At 33.2% G+C, this 14,606-nt stretch overlaps 2 protein-coding genes across 2 annotated transcripts; one reads left to right on the top strand and one right to left on the bottom strand.

Moving 5' to 3' along the window:
• Nucleotides 1–279: 279 nt before the first annotated feature.
• Nucleotides 280–2,438, top strand: LOC116133714 (phosphatidylinositol transfer protein 3-like). The gene is made up of 6 exons (XM_031419407.1): nucleotides 280–447; nucleotides 938–1,196; nucleotides 1,354–1,390; nucleotides 1,504–1,609; nucleotides 1,853–1,963; nucleotides 2,231–2,438. Exons 1-6 carry the CDS (start codon nucleotides 301–303, stop codon nucleotides 2,345–2,347), a joined length of 777 nt encoding a protein of 258 aa, XP_031275267.1. The 5' UTR covers nucleotides 280–300; the 3' UTR covers nucleotides 2,348–2,438.
• Nucleotides 2,439–4,310: 1,872 nt separating this feature from the next.
• LOC116133700 (cytochrome b-c1 complex subunit Rieske-4, mitochondrial-like) lies at nucleotides 4,311–6,516 on the bottom strand. The gene is made up of 2 exons (XM_031419384.1): nucleotides 6,226–6,516; nucleotides 4,311–5,227 (listed from the first exon to the last, which is right to left on the bottom strand). Exons 1-2 carry the CDS (start codon nucleotides 6,419–6,421, stop codon nucleotides 4,584–4,586), a joined length of 840 nt encoding a protein of 279 aa, XP_031275244.1. The 5' UTR covers nucleotides 6,422–6,516; the 3' UTR covers nucleotides 4,311–4,583.
• Nucleotides 6,517–14,606: the final 8,090 nt, after the last annotated feature.

Genomic DNA, 14,606 nt, shown 5'->3' with positions numbered 1-14,606 from the left:
TTACATACGTACAAAATTTCAAATTTGTGAATAAAAATTGAAGTCATAATATCGAAGGAAAACAACAAACAAGTGAATAAGTACAAGTCAAGGCAAGAAGTTAATGCATTTGAGAATTGGCCCATTTCTTCAACTGCCTATCATTTATGTCTTTGAGAAAGTCATTATATTAGTTGCACTCAGAAGAGAGAGAGAGAGAGAGAGAGAGAGAGAGGAGGAGGAAGAGGGAGATCTTTCTCTTTTCTCTCTGGTTTATGAAAATCACCATCTGGGTTTGTTGAAAAACTGTGGATAATAGAAATGGAAATGGAAGTCAAAGACTCTGAAAATGAAATTGGAAAAGAGCAAGTGGAGGAAGGGTTTAATGGAGAGCAAAGCAATGAGATTGAGAGAAGCAAAGTTGGTATCATGAGAGCTCTTGTTGAAAGAGAAGATCCCTCTTCTAAGGTTCTCTTTTCTCTATTTTTTTCATTGCCCTTTTTGATTTTTTGACTCTTCTTTATTATATGTTTGATCGAAGAGCTTGCTTTTTACTTTAATTTGTTTTCAGTTTTTTGAAGCAAAATGACTTAATGAGTATAGAGTTTAGTGTTTTTTCTTCTAAATTGTGATAAAATTTTGCCATATTGCTCTAAACTCTTTCCATTTAGATTTGGTTTGCTTCTGATTTTGGGGGATTTCTTGATTTGTGATGAAAATGTGAGTTGAATTTCATGATTTTAAGTTAATGAGAACATAAATTCAGCATTAGTATGTGTTTTGTGAGTCAAAACTCTCAGTTTTAGCTCAATGGAGATGTAACAGATGCTTGAAAATAATCTTCACCCTTGTTTATCATCAGAATTGCTTTGTTTCTAAATTTTCATGAATGCCCTTTTGCTTTGAAGCTATGTATGCAATTTTTCACACATTTCATTCACATCACTTGTGGTTTCAGGAAGTTGATGATTTGATGATTCGGAGATTTCTACGAGCTCGTGATTTGGATATAGAGAAAGGTTCTACCATGTTTTTGAAGTACCTAAGCTGGAGGCGAACGTTTGTTCCCAATGGCTTTATATCGGAATCAGAGATTACAACTCAACTCTCCCATAACAAGTTCTGTATGCAAGGTCATGATAAGAAGGGGCGCCCTATCGTTGTCGGCTTCGGTGGTAGACACAAGCCCAATGAAGGAAGTATAGAGGAATTCAAGCGTATGCTATATGTCTGAAACTAAATATTTTAGATTGGAAATTAAAGAATTCCCTTTTCTTTTTCATTCATCTTGTCATGTAACTGCACAATTGAATCAAACATACTTTTCCAAAATGGATTTACATCTCATCTTTGTGTTCCTTTATTTTTTTGCAGGTTTTGTCACCTACAGTCTGGAAAAAATATGTGCCAAGTAATTCATTCTCATAATGATATTGATTTCTGTGGCTGAATTTCTTTTCTTCATTGTTGAATTCACTTAGTGGATGAATTAAGCTTATATGTATTTCATTTCTTCTTGTTCAGAATGCCGAAGGGGCAGGAAAAGTTTGTGTGCATTGGGGATCTTGATGGATGGGGATATGCCAGCAGTGACATTCGGGGATATGTTGCGTGTTTATCAATCTTGCAGGTTTGATCAATCTTCCACCCTGCACTATTCTGTCGGAATGTCAAATTATTGATGTACTTGATTAAAAAATTAAGTGAAAAGTGCTCCTTCACCCTCTTCTGTTGTAATTTTGCTTCTAGATATGCATTGTAAATATATTTAGGTAACAGGAAAGCATATATCACAATATCAGTAGCAAAGTTATCACAGAAATAGCCGTGCACCTTAGAAGCTGATTGCTGTTATTGAACATTTTGATGACAGGATTGCTATCCGGAGAGACTGGGCAAATTATATATAGTTTACGCGCCTTACATATTCATGACCGTGTGGAAGGTTGTTTACCCATTTATCGACAACAACACCAAAAAGAAGGTAAAGTACGCAATGCCTTTTCATTGCTATAAACACATTTTCTGGCTCGTTGAGCTCATAAGTAACGGATTATGAAACACCAAATGTAATATTTTTGACTTATCCAATCCTTGAAATGGTTAAGTAGAGAAAATTGATAATGCTTTAAATCAAAGAAATTGGATACATCCAAGCCACTATTACAGGCCGAGCAAAGCTAGCTCACCTAACCTAATACATTATTGCAATAATCCAAACTCTAATTATAAGTTTGTTGACTCTTTACAGATAGTATTTGTTGAGAAGAAAAAGATGAAGTCCACCCTGCTTGAGGACATTGATGAAAGCCAGCTTCCAGATATATATGGAGGCAAACTGCCATTAGTCTATATACAAGACTGCTAATTTGGTGACACCACACCATGAGAAGTCTATTATTGCTGCTCTATAATTTGGAGCTTACACTGAGAACTAGACATTATAATAAAAATTCAAATATGAATTTTGTTTCGCATTTTAATTGTGTATCGCTATCAAAAATAGTTGATTAGGGATCAAGAGTATACACTCATGCATCTTCTTTGTGCTCGGTACCGTTGTCAGAATAACAAGAATCCATTCTCTATTAAATTAAAACAATACATATTGTGTTTACAAACTGATATAGCATTCCTCTTTTTCTTCTGAGTTCGACTGACCTACAAAATCACATCTATTTAGAGCTACTAATCGGATACCTTTTGTAGAGGTGCACATTCCCCCCAGGAGAAGATGTATTGTGATGCATATGTCAACTTCTCGTGGTAGTAGTGTCATTTCCATAATCTTTTATACAAACTGTTATAATTATGCGACTCATATGGTTCACGGAGTCATAAATATGATGAATAAACACTTCAAAATTTACGACTCCGGTGACCCCATCCTGGTCTGTGCTGTATCTTCATTTTCGCTCAGTACTGTTAGCATTTATAATATAACTTAACATGCTGAACCAAGTGCCAGCTTTATAAATCAGAAAAATAAGTTTTCATTGTCACCCTCTGTCATTATATAACAAAAAGGGAAATACTACATTGACAAACCTTTTTTATTAACTTTTTCTCATAAATGTGATATGACAGTTTATAATTAATCAACTCGTAATGAATCTCGTCTGCTCAACAATAGGTCATGTCTGACCAATTGTGAGTTGTCATATCACGTTTGTGAGAGAACGTTAGTGAAAAAAGTTTATCAACCAATCTTTATTGTAACAAAAATATTACATTTATAATTCAATCTTACAATCTTCTCTTACAATCCTAACGTGACAGCAGAGTTAACGCTACGACATCAATTGACGGCTTTGACTAAACATGAACGGTTGTTCCTTAAAAACGAACGATGGTTCCTTAGGGACAAATGACCGTTCATTCATAAGGAATTGTTGTTTCATTCATAAAGAACGATTGTTCCTTAGTTCCTTCATAAGAAACTAAGGAACAATTGTTCCTTATGAATTAAATAACCACTCCTTATGAATCAACGACCGTTCGTCCCTAAAAAATGACCGTTCATGTTTAATCAAAGTCATTTAGTGTCTTGAACGTGGTGCAAGCTAATGTGATAGTTTTCAACTCAAGTATTACGTTGGAATTATAAGAAAAAATTGTGAAATTAGATTGTATGCATAGTATTACTCTTTGGGTAATATTATTTCCCCTCAGTTTCAAAATTGATTGTGGCCACCCAATTTTAAGGGTCGAAAGTTAAAGTTAACAAAAGAAAAGTATTAATGTCAATTTGCTTGTACATATACCATTAAAATAATAAAATCGAACTTGGTTTCGAAAATTAACAATGTCACTTCCAATCTTTACAGTCAAACATTAAAGTTAGCAAAGAAAGGGGCAACATTGTTAGCTTCTAAAACCAGGGAGGGCAAACTGATAGGTTATGCCAGCTATATGAAACTTTTGATATAAAACGCATGCTTAGAGATTCAAATCCACTTGTAAAGCCTGGTCTCAAAGCTGATTAGCTTAAGTTGGACAAAATTAACTTTTGTTAACAGTCAAATTAAGCAATAGACTTAGAACAGCTCTTAAAAGAGATAAAGCAAGTCAAATTTTCCTTTATATTGCATAAGTTCACCCATAACAGAGTAAGAACACCATGATTTGGCTTCTCCTTTAATACAAAGTTTCAGTTTTCCAATTAAAAATATACAAAATAAAAACATGATACAACTAGAGTAAGGCACTTTCTTCCTTGGATGTTACCTTAACGAAAACTAAAATCTCCAATGTCAAAATTTAATTCACAACATCAACTTTAACGAATTTAAGAAAACCCTACAACCAAATCTTCAAAAAGGTAAAGAACATCTCAAAACAATTCTGTTATTTAATAGAATTTACTTTTCGTACCCTCAAAACTGAAAACGCTCAATAAATTTCCAGTTGTATTATTCAGAATCTGAGTTTCCTGCCCAGATTTCTCGGCAGACAGAATATCTAAATGTGTAAAGCAAACAAAATAGCCAAAAGGAAAATTAAATAAATTCGCAAAATCAAACTTCCCTCATCTGTAAGAAAATTTCTATTATGACATCATGCAGTAGCACTAATGCTCAAAAAATGAACTCCCCTACTAACACTCACCCGATAAGTAACTTGTTTTCTTCCAAGAAACTATAAGTGGGCACCTCTAGATTATATGGTGCCGGTCCCTTGCGAATCCTGCCAGAGATGTCATAGTGTGAACCGTGGCAGGGGCAAAACCAACCGTTGAAGTCGCCAGCATTTGGTAAGGGAATGCATCCCAAGTGGGTGCAGACACCGACAACAATAAGCCATTCTGGATTCTTAACCCTGGCGGCATCTTCCTGTGGGTCACGAAGAGATGCAACATCAACACTGTTAGCCAAGTTAATGTCCTCTTCCGTCCGACGCCTGATGAAAACTGGCTTCCCACGCCACTTGACAGTAACAGTTGTCCCAGGCTCAATGCTGGAGAGGTCAACCTCAAGAGAAGCAAGGGCAAGAACATCTTTGCTCGCAGACATGCTCAGAACCAACTTGAGGATCAAGAGACGAAGTAAAGAGGCATACACAAACCTGCCACCTGTCAAGACAAAATATGCAAATGCACGCTTGTTGGGGTCACCAGGCGGATAACGCTCATGATTGTACTCATCATAGGTAATTTTTGAAGTTGGGTTTTTCACAGCTGCCACAGTAGCTGGGAGGTCCGAGATCATACCCATATCATGTCCTGGAGTGAGGGCATCAGAAGAGAAACCTGGAAACCAACGTCACCAAAACAGCAGTCAACACATCATCTCCATGCTCATAAAATTCAATAAAAATATAGAAATGACAATCAATTTTGTCTCACCACGCCACACCTATTATCCAAAACAAAAACATATTCCACATTACCAATGGCAGAATAGCACACAAGATAATCTAGAAGGCTTCCATTTATTTCATCAGCAGAAGCCAAACACCTAACAATATCTCCCAAGGTTTCATTTTAGAGTGAAAATTTACTCTATACGTTCTCTACACAGACAATAACAAAAAGGTGGGAAAGATTTGTTTCTATCTGGTCCAATATTCAGGAAAGATCACTAGTTCCTAATAGATTAGGAAAATCTATTAAATATAACAACAAATCTTCTAAGAAACATCATCAGTTTACAGAAATTGATTCCAATAAATCTTACTATCATGAACATAGAAAGTTTATACACAAAGCCACTTTTTCCAAGGAAACACAAATTTATACAACTAAACCTCATTAAAAAGACTCAACCCTTAACATTCATGCTCATACACACCAAACACAAATACGGTGAAAAAGAAGATCAAGGTATAAGAAAGTGTTAGAAATCTACGGACATGCCAGAAGAATAACATAACACCAACTCATATCATAATTGTGAGCCAAACATTTACTAAGCTCAAAAGAATTAACCCTTCGACTTCTTCAATACGACTTAAAAATGAATAAATCCATCCTCTTTAACAACCGACGAATTATGATCAAAATAAAATTCAAATTTCGCCTAACTTTTTTTTTTTTTTTTTTTTTTTGAGATTCTATTTTCGTTTTTGAAAATAAAAAATAGATTGAGCCCCAGTAACACAACTGATAATATCGCAGTGCCCTAATTCTATCAAAAATAATTTAAATTTCAAGATTTTAACGTTTGTTACGAATTTCAAAACCAGGCTCGTGGACTTCATGAAATTTATCCAAAACATAAAAACGAAAGTGAAAGGTAGAAGTGAAACCTCTGATTAGATTCGGAAAGCGGGAAGGGAAAGCGAAAGGAAGAGGACAATTAGTGGATCTGGAGTTGTCGGCGTCAGCATCGGCGGCGGCGGCGGCATGATGATTAAGGGGAGTGTTTCCGGCGAGGAAGGCAGAGGTTGTATGTGGTGGCTTCCACGGCTGAGATGAGAGCCTCCTCCCTGCAACTCTCAACATCTTTCAATGTTAGGGTTTCACTGTCACGAGATCAAATGTAGCTTGCCTTCTTCTGTTTTGTTTTGAGTTGGGGTGGTCAATGTTAGAAAAGTAAAATGTTAGGGTTCCGCTGATCTAGATCCTGACTTGATCTGTTTTAAATTGGAATTGGGGTGGTAAAAAGTTATAAAATTAAAATATTAGGGTTTTACTAAATTCAGGCTGACTTCTTCCATTATTTTTTTTTTAAATTAGGATTTGGGGGTGATCAATGTTAGAAAAATAAAAGTAATGGTCCTAACCGACAAATTTTTGCAGTAGAAACGATGAAGTTTCTTAGTCTGTTATTTTAGAGAACTAGTTGAAAGTCTCATGCGTTATGCAAGTTACTAATGATATTGGCTTTGACACTATATTTGTTTGAATAATTGAATGTTTCAATTAGTTGATATTTAATATTGAGGTACATACATTGTATAGGTCTATCAAATTAAAGATTTTAATTATATATAGTTTTACATAATGATTTTAATGTGTGGGGTCGTTTTTTAGCGCCAAAATGTCTAATGTTTTAAAATGATATTATTTCATATATTGTTTTTAAATAACTTATCATTTCTTTTAAGTGTGGTTCAACCACAATTGGAAGGGTCTACAGCTATCCAAATTCAGCGTATAATATATGAAATTAAAGACTTGTTTGTCTAGTTTTTAAAGATTCAACCCTCTCATCAATTAGATTTTTATTGAGCAAGTTATAGCCCATCTATTACCGACTGTTCAATAGAAATTGAGAAACAGTGAAAACTAAAATGTGTGTGATGATAAAATGAATGGTTTGGAAGCAGGTCTAGAATTATCCAAATCCAGTGTAAAAATAAATTAAAGCCCTATCTATCTAGTTTCCAAATATTCAAACCTCTCATCAATTGGATTTTTATTAAGCAAGTTACGGCCCATTTAATACTGACTGTTCAGTGGGAACTGAGAAATGAGAGAAACTGAAATGTGTGTGCTGATAAAATGAATGGTTCAACAAGGGGTCTAAAACTATCCAAATTTAGCGTATAATATATTAAATTAAAGCCCTATCTATCTAGTTTCCAAATATTCAAACCGTTCATCAATTGGATTTTTATTGAGCAAGTTATGGTCAATTTACTACTGACTGTTCAGTGAAAACCGAGAAACTGGGGAAATCGAAATGTGTGTGATGATAAAATGAAAGGTTCAGCAATGGGTCTAAAGTTATCCAAATTCAGCCCATAATATATAAAATTAAAGCTCTATCTATCTAGTTTCCAAAGAAACAAACCATTCATCAATTGGATTTTTATTGAGCAATCAATGGTTAATTTACTACTGAGTATTCAGTGGAAACCGAGAAACGAGGGAAACCGAAATGTGTGTGATGAAAAAATGAATGGTTCGGCAGGGGTCTAAAGTTATCCAAATTTAGTGTATAACATATCCAATAAAAGCTCTGTCTGTCTAGATTTCAAATATTCAAACCATTTGTAAATTGGATTTTTATTGAGAAAGTTATGGCTAATTTACTACTGATTGTTCAGTGGAAACTGAGAAATGAGGCAAACCAAAGTGTGTCTGATGATAAAATGAATCGTTTGGTAGTCGGTCTACTATTATCCAAATTCAGCATATAATATCTCAAATGAAAGTCCTATCTGTCTAGTTTCTAAAGATTCAAATCGTTCATCAATTGGATTTGTATTGAGCAAGTTATGGTTAATTTACTACTGATTGTTCAGTGAAAACCGAGAAACATGGGAAACATAAATATGTGTGATGATAAAATGAATGGTTCAGCAATGGGTCTACAGTTATCTAAATTCAGTGTATAATAAATCAAATTAAATCCTTGTCTATCTAGTTTCCAAAGATTTAAACCGTTTGTCAATTGGATTTTTATTGAGCAAGTTATGATCAATTTACTACTAACTATTCATTGGAAATTAAGAAACGAGGGAAACCAAAATGTGTGTGATGATAAAATGAATAGTTTGGCAGTGGGTCTACTGTTATCCAAATTCAACATGTAATATATAAAATTAAAACCCTATCCGTCTAGTTTCCAAAGATTCAAACCGTTCATCAATTGAATTTTTATTAATCAAGTTATGGTCAATTTATTATTGATTATTCAGTGGAAACCGAGAAATGGGGGAAACCCTATCCGTCTAGTTTGATGATAAAATGAATGGTTCAACAATGGGTCTACAGTTATCCAAATTCAGTATATAATATATCAAATTAAAGTTTTATCTGTCTAGTTTCCAAATATTCAAGTCTTTCGTCAATTGGATCATTATTGAGCAAGTTATGATCAATTTACTTTTGACTGTTTAGTGAAAACCGAGAAACAGTGGAAACGAAAATGTGTGTGATGATAAAATGAATAGTTTAGCAGTGGACCTATAGTTATCCAAATTCAGTGTATAATATATAAAATTAAAGCCTGTCTATCTAGTTTTCTAAAGATTCAAATTGTTCATCAATTGGATTTTTATTGAGCAAGTTATGGTCAATTTACTACTAACTGGTCAGTGAAAACCGAGAAACGAGGGGAATATATATGTGTGTGATGATAAAATGAATGGTTTGAAAGTGGATCTACAGTTATCCAAATTTAGTGCATAATATATCAAATTAAAGTCCTATTTGTCTAGTTTTTAAAGATTCAAATTGTTTGTCAATTGGATTTTTATTGAGCAAGTTATGGTCAATTTACTACTGATTGGTCAGTAAAAACCGAGAAACGGGGGGAACAGATATGTGTGTGATGATAAAATGAATGGTTCGGCAGTGGGTCTATATCCAAATTAAATATATAATATATCAAATTAAATTCTTGTCTATCTAGTTTTCAAAGATTCAAACTGTTTATCAATTGGATATTTATTGAGCAAGTTATGGTCAATTTACTAATGATTGGCTAGTGAAAACCGTGAAACAGGGGAACGGATATTTGTATGATGATAAAATGAATGGTTTGGTAGTGGGTCTACAATTATCCAAATTTAGCATATAATTTATCAAATTAAATCCCTATCTGTCGAGTTTCCAAAGATTTAAACCGTTTGTCAATTAGATTTTTATTAAGCAAGTTATGGTCAATTGACTATTAACTATTCAGTGGAAACTGAGAAACGGGAGAAACCAAAATATGTGTGATAATAAAATGAATGGTTTGACAGTGGGTCTATAGTTATCTAAATTTAGTGTATAATATATCAAATGAAACTCTGTCTGTTTAGTTTCCAAAGATTCAAACCGTTTGTTAATTGGATGTCTATTGAGCAAGTTATGGTCAATTTACTACTGGTTGTTCAGTGGAAACCGAGAAACGAGGGAAACAGAAATGTGTGTAATGAAAAAATGAATGGTTTGGCAGTTGGTGTATAGTTATCCAAATTCATAGTATAATATATCAAATTAAATCCCTGTCTATCTAGTTTCCAAAGATTAAACCTCTTCGTCAATTGGATTTTTATTAAGCAAGTCATGGTCAATTGACTACTGACTGTTCAGTGGAACCCAAGAAACAGGAGAAACCAAAATGTGTGTGACGATAATGGTTCGACAATGGGTCATAGTTATCCAAAATCAGCATATAATATAAAATTAAAGTCCTGTTTGTCTAGTTTCTAAATATTCAAACCGTTCGTCAATTGGATTTTCATTGAACAAGTTATGGTCAATTTACTTCTAACTATTTAGTGGAAACTGAGAAACGGGGGAAACCAAAATGTGTGTGATGATAAAATAAATGGTTCAGCTGTGGGTTTACAGTTATCCAAATTCAGTGTATGATATATCAAATTAAAGCATTGTCTATCTAGTTTCCAAATATTCAAACCGTTCGTCAATTTGATTTTTATTAAGAAAGCTATGACCAATTTACTACTGATTATTCAGTGGAAACTGATAAACAGGAGAAACTGAAATGTGTGTAATCATAAAATAAATGGTTTGGCAGGGGGTCTACAGTTATCCAAATTCAGCATATAATATATCTAATAAAAGCCCTATAATGATATAGTATAATATAAATAGAGTTACATATTTCATCTCACAATAAAACAGAATGGTTCAACTTCTGGATACAATTCTATAATACAAATTTAAAGGACTTATTGGTAATGAATAATGGTTTAGCTTCTGATCAAAATGGTATTGTATTCACTAAAAAGAACATTACAATATTACATTTGTTAATGAATAATGGTTTGGCATCTGGTCTCTTGTAATTCTATAGTACAATCTAAAAGGATTTGCATCCTTCCTATTACAATTAAACATATGGTTCAGCTATTTGCTACAATTCTATAGGACAATGATAATTGTTCAGCAATTGGACTCTTATAATGTTACAGTAACATGGAAATAGAGTTACTTCTTCCCTTTTACAATAAAACAGTATAGTTCCGCCGCTGCCTCAAAATGGTTCCAATGAATAAAAATGGTTCAATATCTGACTACAATAACATATTAGTCAATAAATTGCAACTGCGCCTAAAAATGGTTCCAATGAATAAAAATGGTTCGATATCTAACTACAATAACATATAAGTCAATAAATTGCAACAACGTCTGAAAATTTTTCATTTTTAACAAAACATAAATAGCAATAATAAACCGCATTTACAAAGGCATAGATAATTAAATACATTACCTTCGGTAGCACGTAATTCGCAACGCTAGCAACAAATATCATGATTCGACTAAAAGTATATACCTACACTAAAAAAAAAAAAAAAAAAAAAAAAAGTTTAACATTACACTAGCCAAACCAAAGAAAAACAATTAAAAGTTCAGTATCTCTCTTTCTTCACATAAACATGTAATAGAGTATATATATATAATATATATATATATATATGATTCAAAGAAACGTATCCTTTAAGTGATACAAACTTATCTTTCAAATTCAGTAAAATCACAATACACCGTATCAATTCATTATTGTTGCATTTATTCATGTATATAATTATAATCAATATTAACTATCATACTCTTTCAAATTTTGTGCCTTCACATTCTATACCCTCCGCTTTCAATTAGAAAGAAACAATGAAAGTCAATGTATAATCATAAATAATTTATCATGAATGTGAAGAGTTTCTATTGATCTATTTAATATAATAATAATAATACAAAATAGCCTAAACCAATAACATAGTGACACTTGAAGCAAATATAGCCTGAACTAATAACATGTTGACACTTGTAACAATATAGAGTTTTATGTGGCGTTTAAATAACAAGTGCTTCAGGATTAATAGATATATAGATAGGTAGATGGAAATTTAGAATTTTGGATAAATTTAAAAAAATAACAAAAAAGCCTCTAAAGTTAATTTGAAATTTATAAAATAATTCTAAGAAATAATTGTAAACTTTGTAAAATTCATGCTACATTTTAAAGTTTACAAACGCATAAAGTTTAAGTTTTACCTAATAGATGCTAAGTTTCAAACGCACTAACTGATTTTTTAAAATTTCATAAAAATATGAAAAATTCTCATAAAAATACTAAAAAAAAAAAAAAAAAAAAAAACCCCAAAAAAAACCAAAAAACCCCAAAAAAATCCAAATCCTAGTATAAGTAAATTAAAAAAAAAACCTCCAAAAATATAAAAGCTATTTAATAATTTTCAAAAATTACTAAAACGCTTAAACAATATTCTTTAAAATGGATGAGATTAACCCTATTAAAATATGCATATCTTTTGTGAGGAAAACATAAAGCATATATCTAAAAGAATAATATTATATGGGTGCATTTGGTTTAGAGAACGTTGTATTACTGAGAATATTATATTAATGGAAAGATAGATTACCTTGAAGATTACTGGGAATATTTAGAAAAATGTGTTTGGTTGGTTTAAATAAATTGATGGGCATATTATATTAATATATTTGGTTGGGAGAAATAAATTGATGGGTATGTTATATAGATTACTAAATTGTATTCCTTTTAAAATATTAATATAATATTATTTTTTGAATAATTTCTTTACCCCCCTACATTTGAGATTTTGCTAAAACACTCTAGTCACATAAAAGTTTAATTTTTAATAAAAACACCCCTACCTACCCAAGCCACCGCCAACCACCTAAACCATCGCTTGTCGTCAATCGAGAAGTGCAACGGAGATGTTCTTTGAGGGGTTTTGAAGAGGAGGTGAAGGGGAGTCAATTGGTTCAAGTAGGGGTGATTTCCTGTAGAAAATGCAATTGAAAGAGCGCCAAGAAAAAGAGAAATCACGCAGAAAAATAGTGGGCTTCGTCGGTGATTGAGGGCAGCTTCGGTGATGGAGTTTGGTGGGTTTGAAGAGGAGGTGAAGGAGAGTCGATCGGTGCAAGTGGAGGTGATTTCTGGTAGAAAACACTACCAGAAAAGTACTGAGAAAAAGGTAAATCGCAAAAAAACAATGGGCTTTGCCGGTGATTGGGGGCAACTCCGATGATGGGGTTTAGTGGGCTTTGAAGAGGAAAACGAGAGGAGTAAGATGGTGGTGGTTGGGGCCGACTGTGATGCTGGAATCAACCCATATCGGGCTTAATACCGGCGGTTGCCCAACCCAAAAAATCCAAGATCCACGGCCATTTTTCCATTTACAACCATTAATATGGCCGAAAAAGGCCATATTGACGCATGACCGGTAAGTCATACGCCATTCTAGCGATGTTGGCTGCCGATGATGGTGGTGGTGGCAGGCTACAACAGTCCTCTTAGCTGGCTTGTAAATTGTTTTAGAAACAAGAGCATTACTGTCCAGAACTTTAATTATTTAGGGTAAAATTGTAATGGTAGAGTTCATGTAAATCAATTTCAAATAAGGGCAATATTGTCCAAAAATTTTAATAGTGAAGTGCAAAATTGTAACAAAATAAGATTACCAAATAATCTCATAATACCTAAGAAAATTGAAGTAATTAGATTGCCTCATAAATTACTAAAAGTAACTACTATTGATATTAGAAGATTACTAGAATCTTATATTACCTAATAACCAAATATGATAATCAATTAATATATGATGATATTATCCCATTAATCCTATATAACCTACAACCAACGCCCCTTATATATATAAACTCTTCATACAAACCTTTTTATTGAAACTAATGTGTGAAAATAGTAAAGGAATGAATACATATCAAAACCAACTCATTAAATGCTTAATAAATAGTAATAATTACATTGTCATGTTAGTTTGTATACATTAGTTTGTACATGAACACCAATTTTATATAAACCAAATTATGAACCCAAACAAAAAATGTATTCAACAAGTAATTTCTTACCAGTGTTTTAAAACCTAGCCCAGCTCAATCGGTTGAATCGATTCAACCGAGACCCGGGGCTTTCACCAGGCTGGATTACCTGTTTCACCATTCATCAAAAACCCTAAAAATTGGGATGATGATCGGCGAACGATTGAAGGCTGAGATATTAGGGTTTTTGAAGAAAGAGTGGCGACGGAGTTGATTTCCGATGAGTGAATCGACCAAAAATCCAAAAAAGCAGGTGACTGTAACAACCGACTTTTGTTGGCAATTGGTGAGGCTAACAGGGGTAAGGTGAGATGAGTTTTGGTCAGGAGGCTGAGCGGAGTATTTTCATGATGATGGGGAAGGTTGTCGACGTTAGCGTCGGTGAGATATGGCCTAGAATGTCCACGTCAATGAGATCTGATTTCGACCAGATATTAGATGGATATTCTAGAGAATGGAATCAAGGGATGATTGGAATTGCATTTGGTGTATTATTGCCACCAACCAATCGATTGATTTATATTTAGTCTGTGTTTGTTAAATTTCAAACCTATAAGGACTTACTTACAATTTTTAAGAGTATTTATAAATTTAAAAATTTTTGTTACCTAGCTTAACCAGCCAATCAACCCAGGACCAACAACTTTGCCGGGTTATACCCCGGATTGGTTATTAAAACATTGTTTCTTACAAAACAATTCACAACAAATCTATTAAAAGAAAAAAAAAAAAAAATGATGTCCATATGGAATAATAATAATACCCTATAGCCATCTTAGCAACATTGATGATTGATGGGCAGCACCAAAAGTTAAACATTCAACTCTCCTGGAAAAGCAAAATTCTGCAAAATAGTATAAATTAGAACAAAAACCTGACAGATTAACAATTATTGGTCCTGTAA

Source organism: Pistacia vera, unplaced genomic scaffold (genome assembly GCF_008641045.1).
Source record: "Pistacia vera cultivar Batoury unplaced genomic scaffold, PisVer_v2 Contig272, whole genome shotgun sequence".
In the NCBI taxonomy this organism is placed as follows: domain Eukaryota; kingdom Viridiplantae; phylum Streptophyta; class Magnoliopsida; order Sapindales; family Anacardiaceae; genus Pistacia; species Pistacia vera.
The sequence above is the reverse complement of the archived record's forward strand: the minus strand, read 5'-3'. Positions and strand labels throughout refer to the sequence as shown.

Excerpts from the sequence above, each read along its gene's own strand:
- LOC116133714 (XM_031419407.1), top strand. The coding sequence starts at position 301 with ATGGAAATGGAAGTCAAAGACTCTGAAAATGAAATTGGAAAAGAGCAA. Across the intron at positions 448-937 it reads GAGAAGATCCCTCTTCTAAG|GAAGTTGATGATTTGATGAT; the intron begins GTTCTCTTTTCT and ends TTGTGGTTTCAG. Across the intron at positions 1,610-1,852 it reads CGTGTTTATCAATCTTGCAG|GATTGCTATCCGGAGAGACT; the intron begins GTTTGATCAATC and ends TTTTGATGACAG.
- LOC116133700 (XM_031419384.1), bottom strand. The coding sequence starts at position 6,421 with ATGTTGAGAGTTGCAGGGAGGAGGCTCTCATCTCAGCCGTGGAAGCCA. Across the intron at positions 5,228-6,225 it reads CTTTCCGAATCTAATCAGAG|GTTTCTCTTCTGATGCCCTC; the intron begins GTTTCACTTCTA and ends GTTGGTTTCCAG.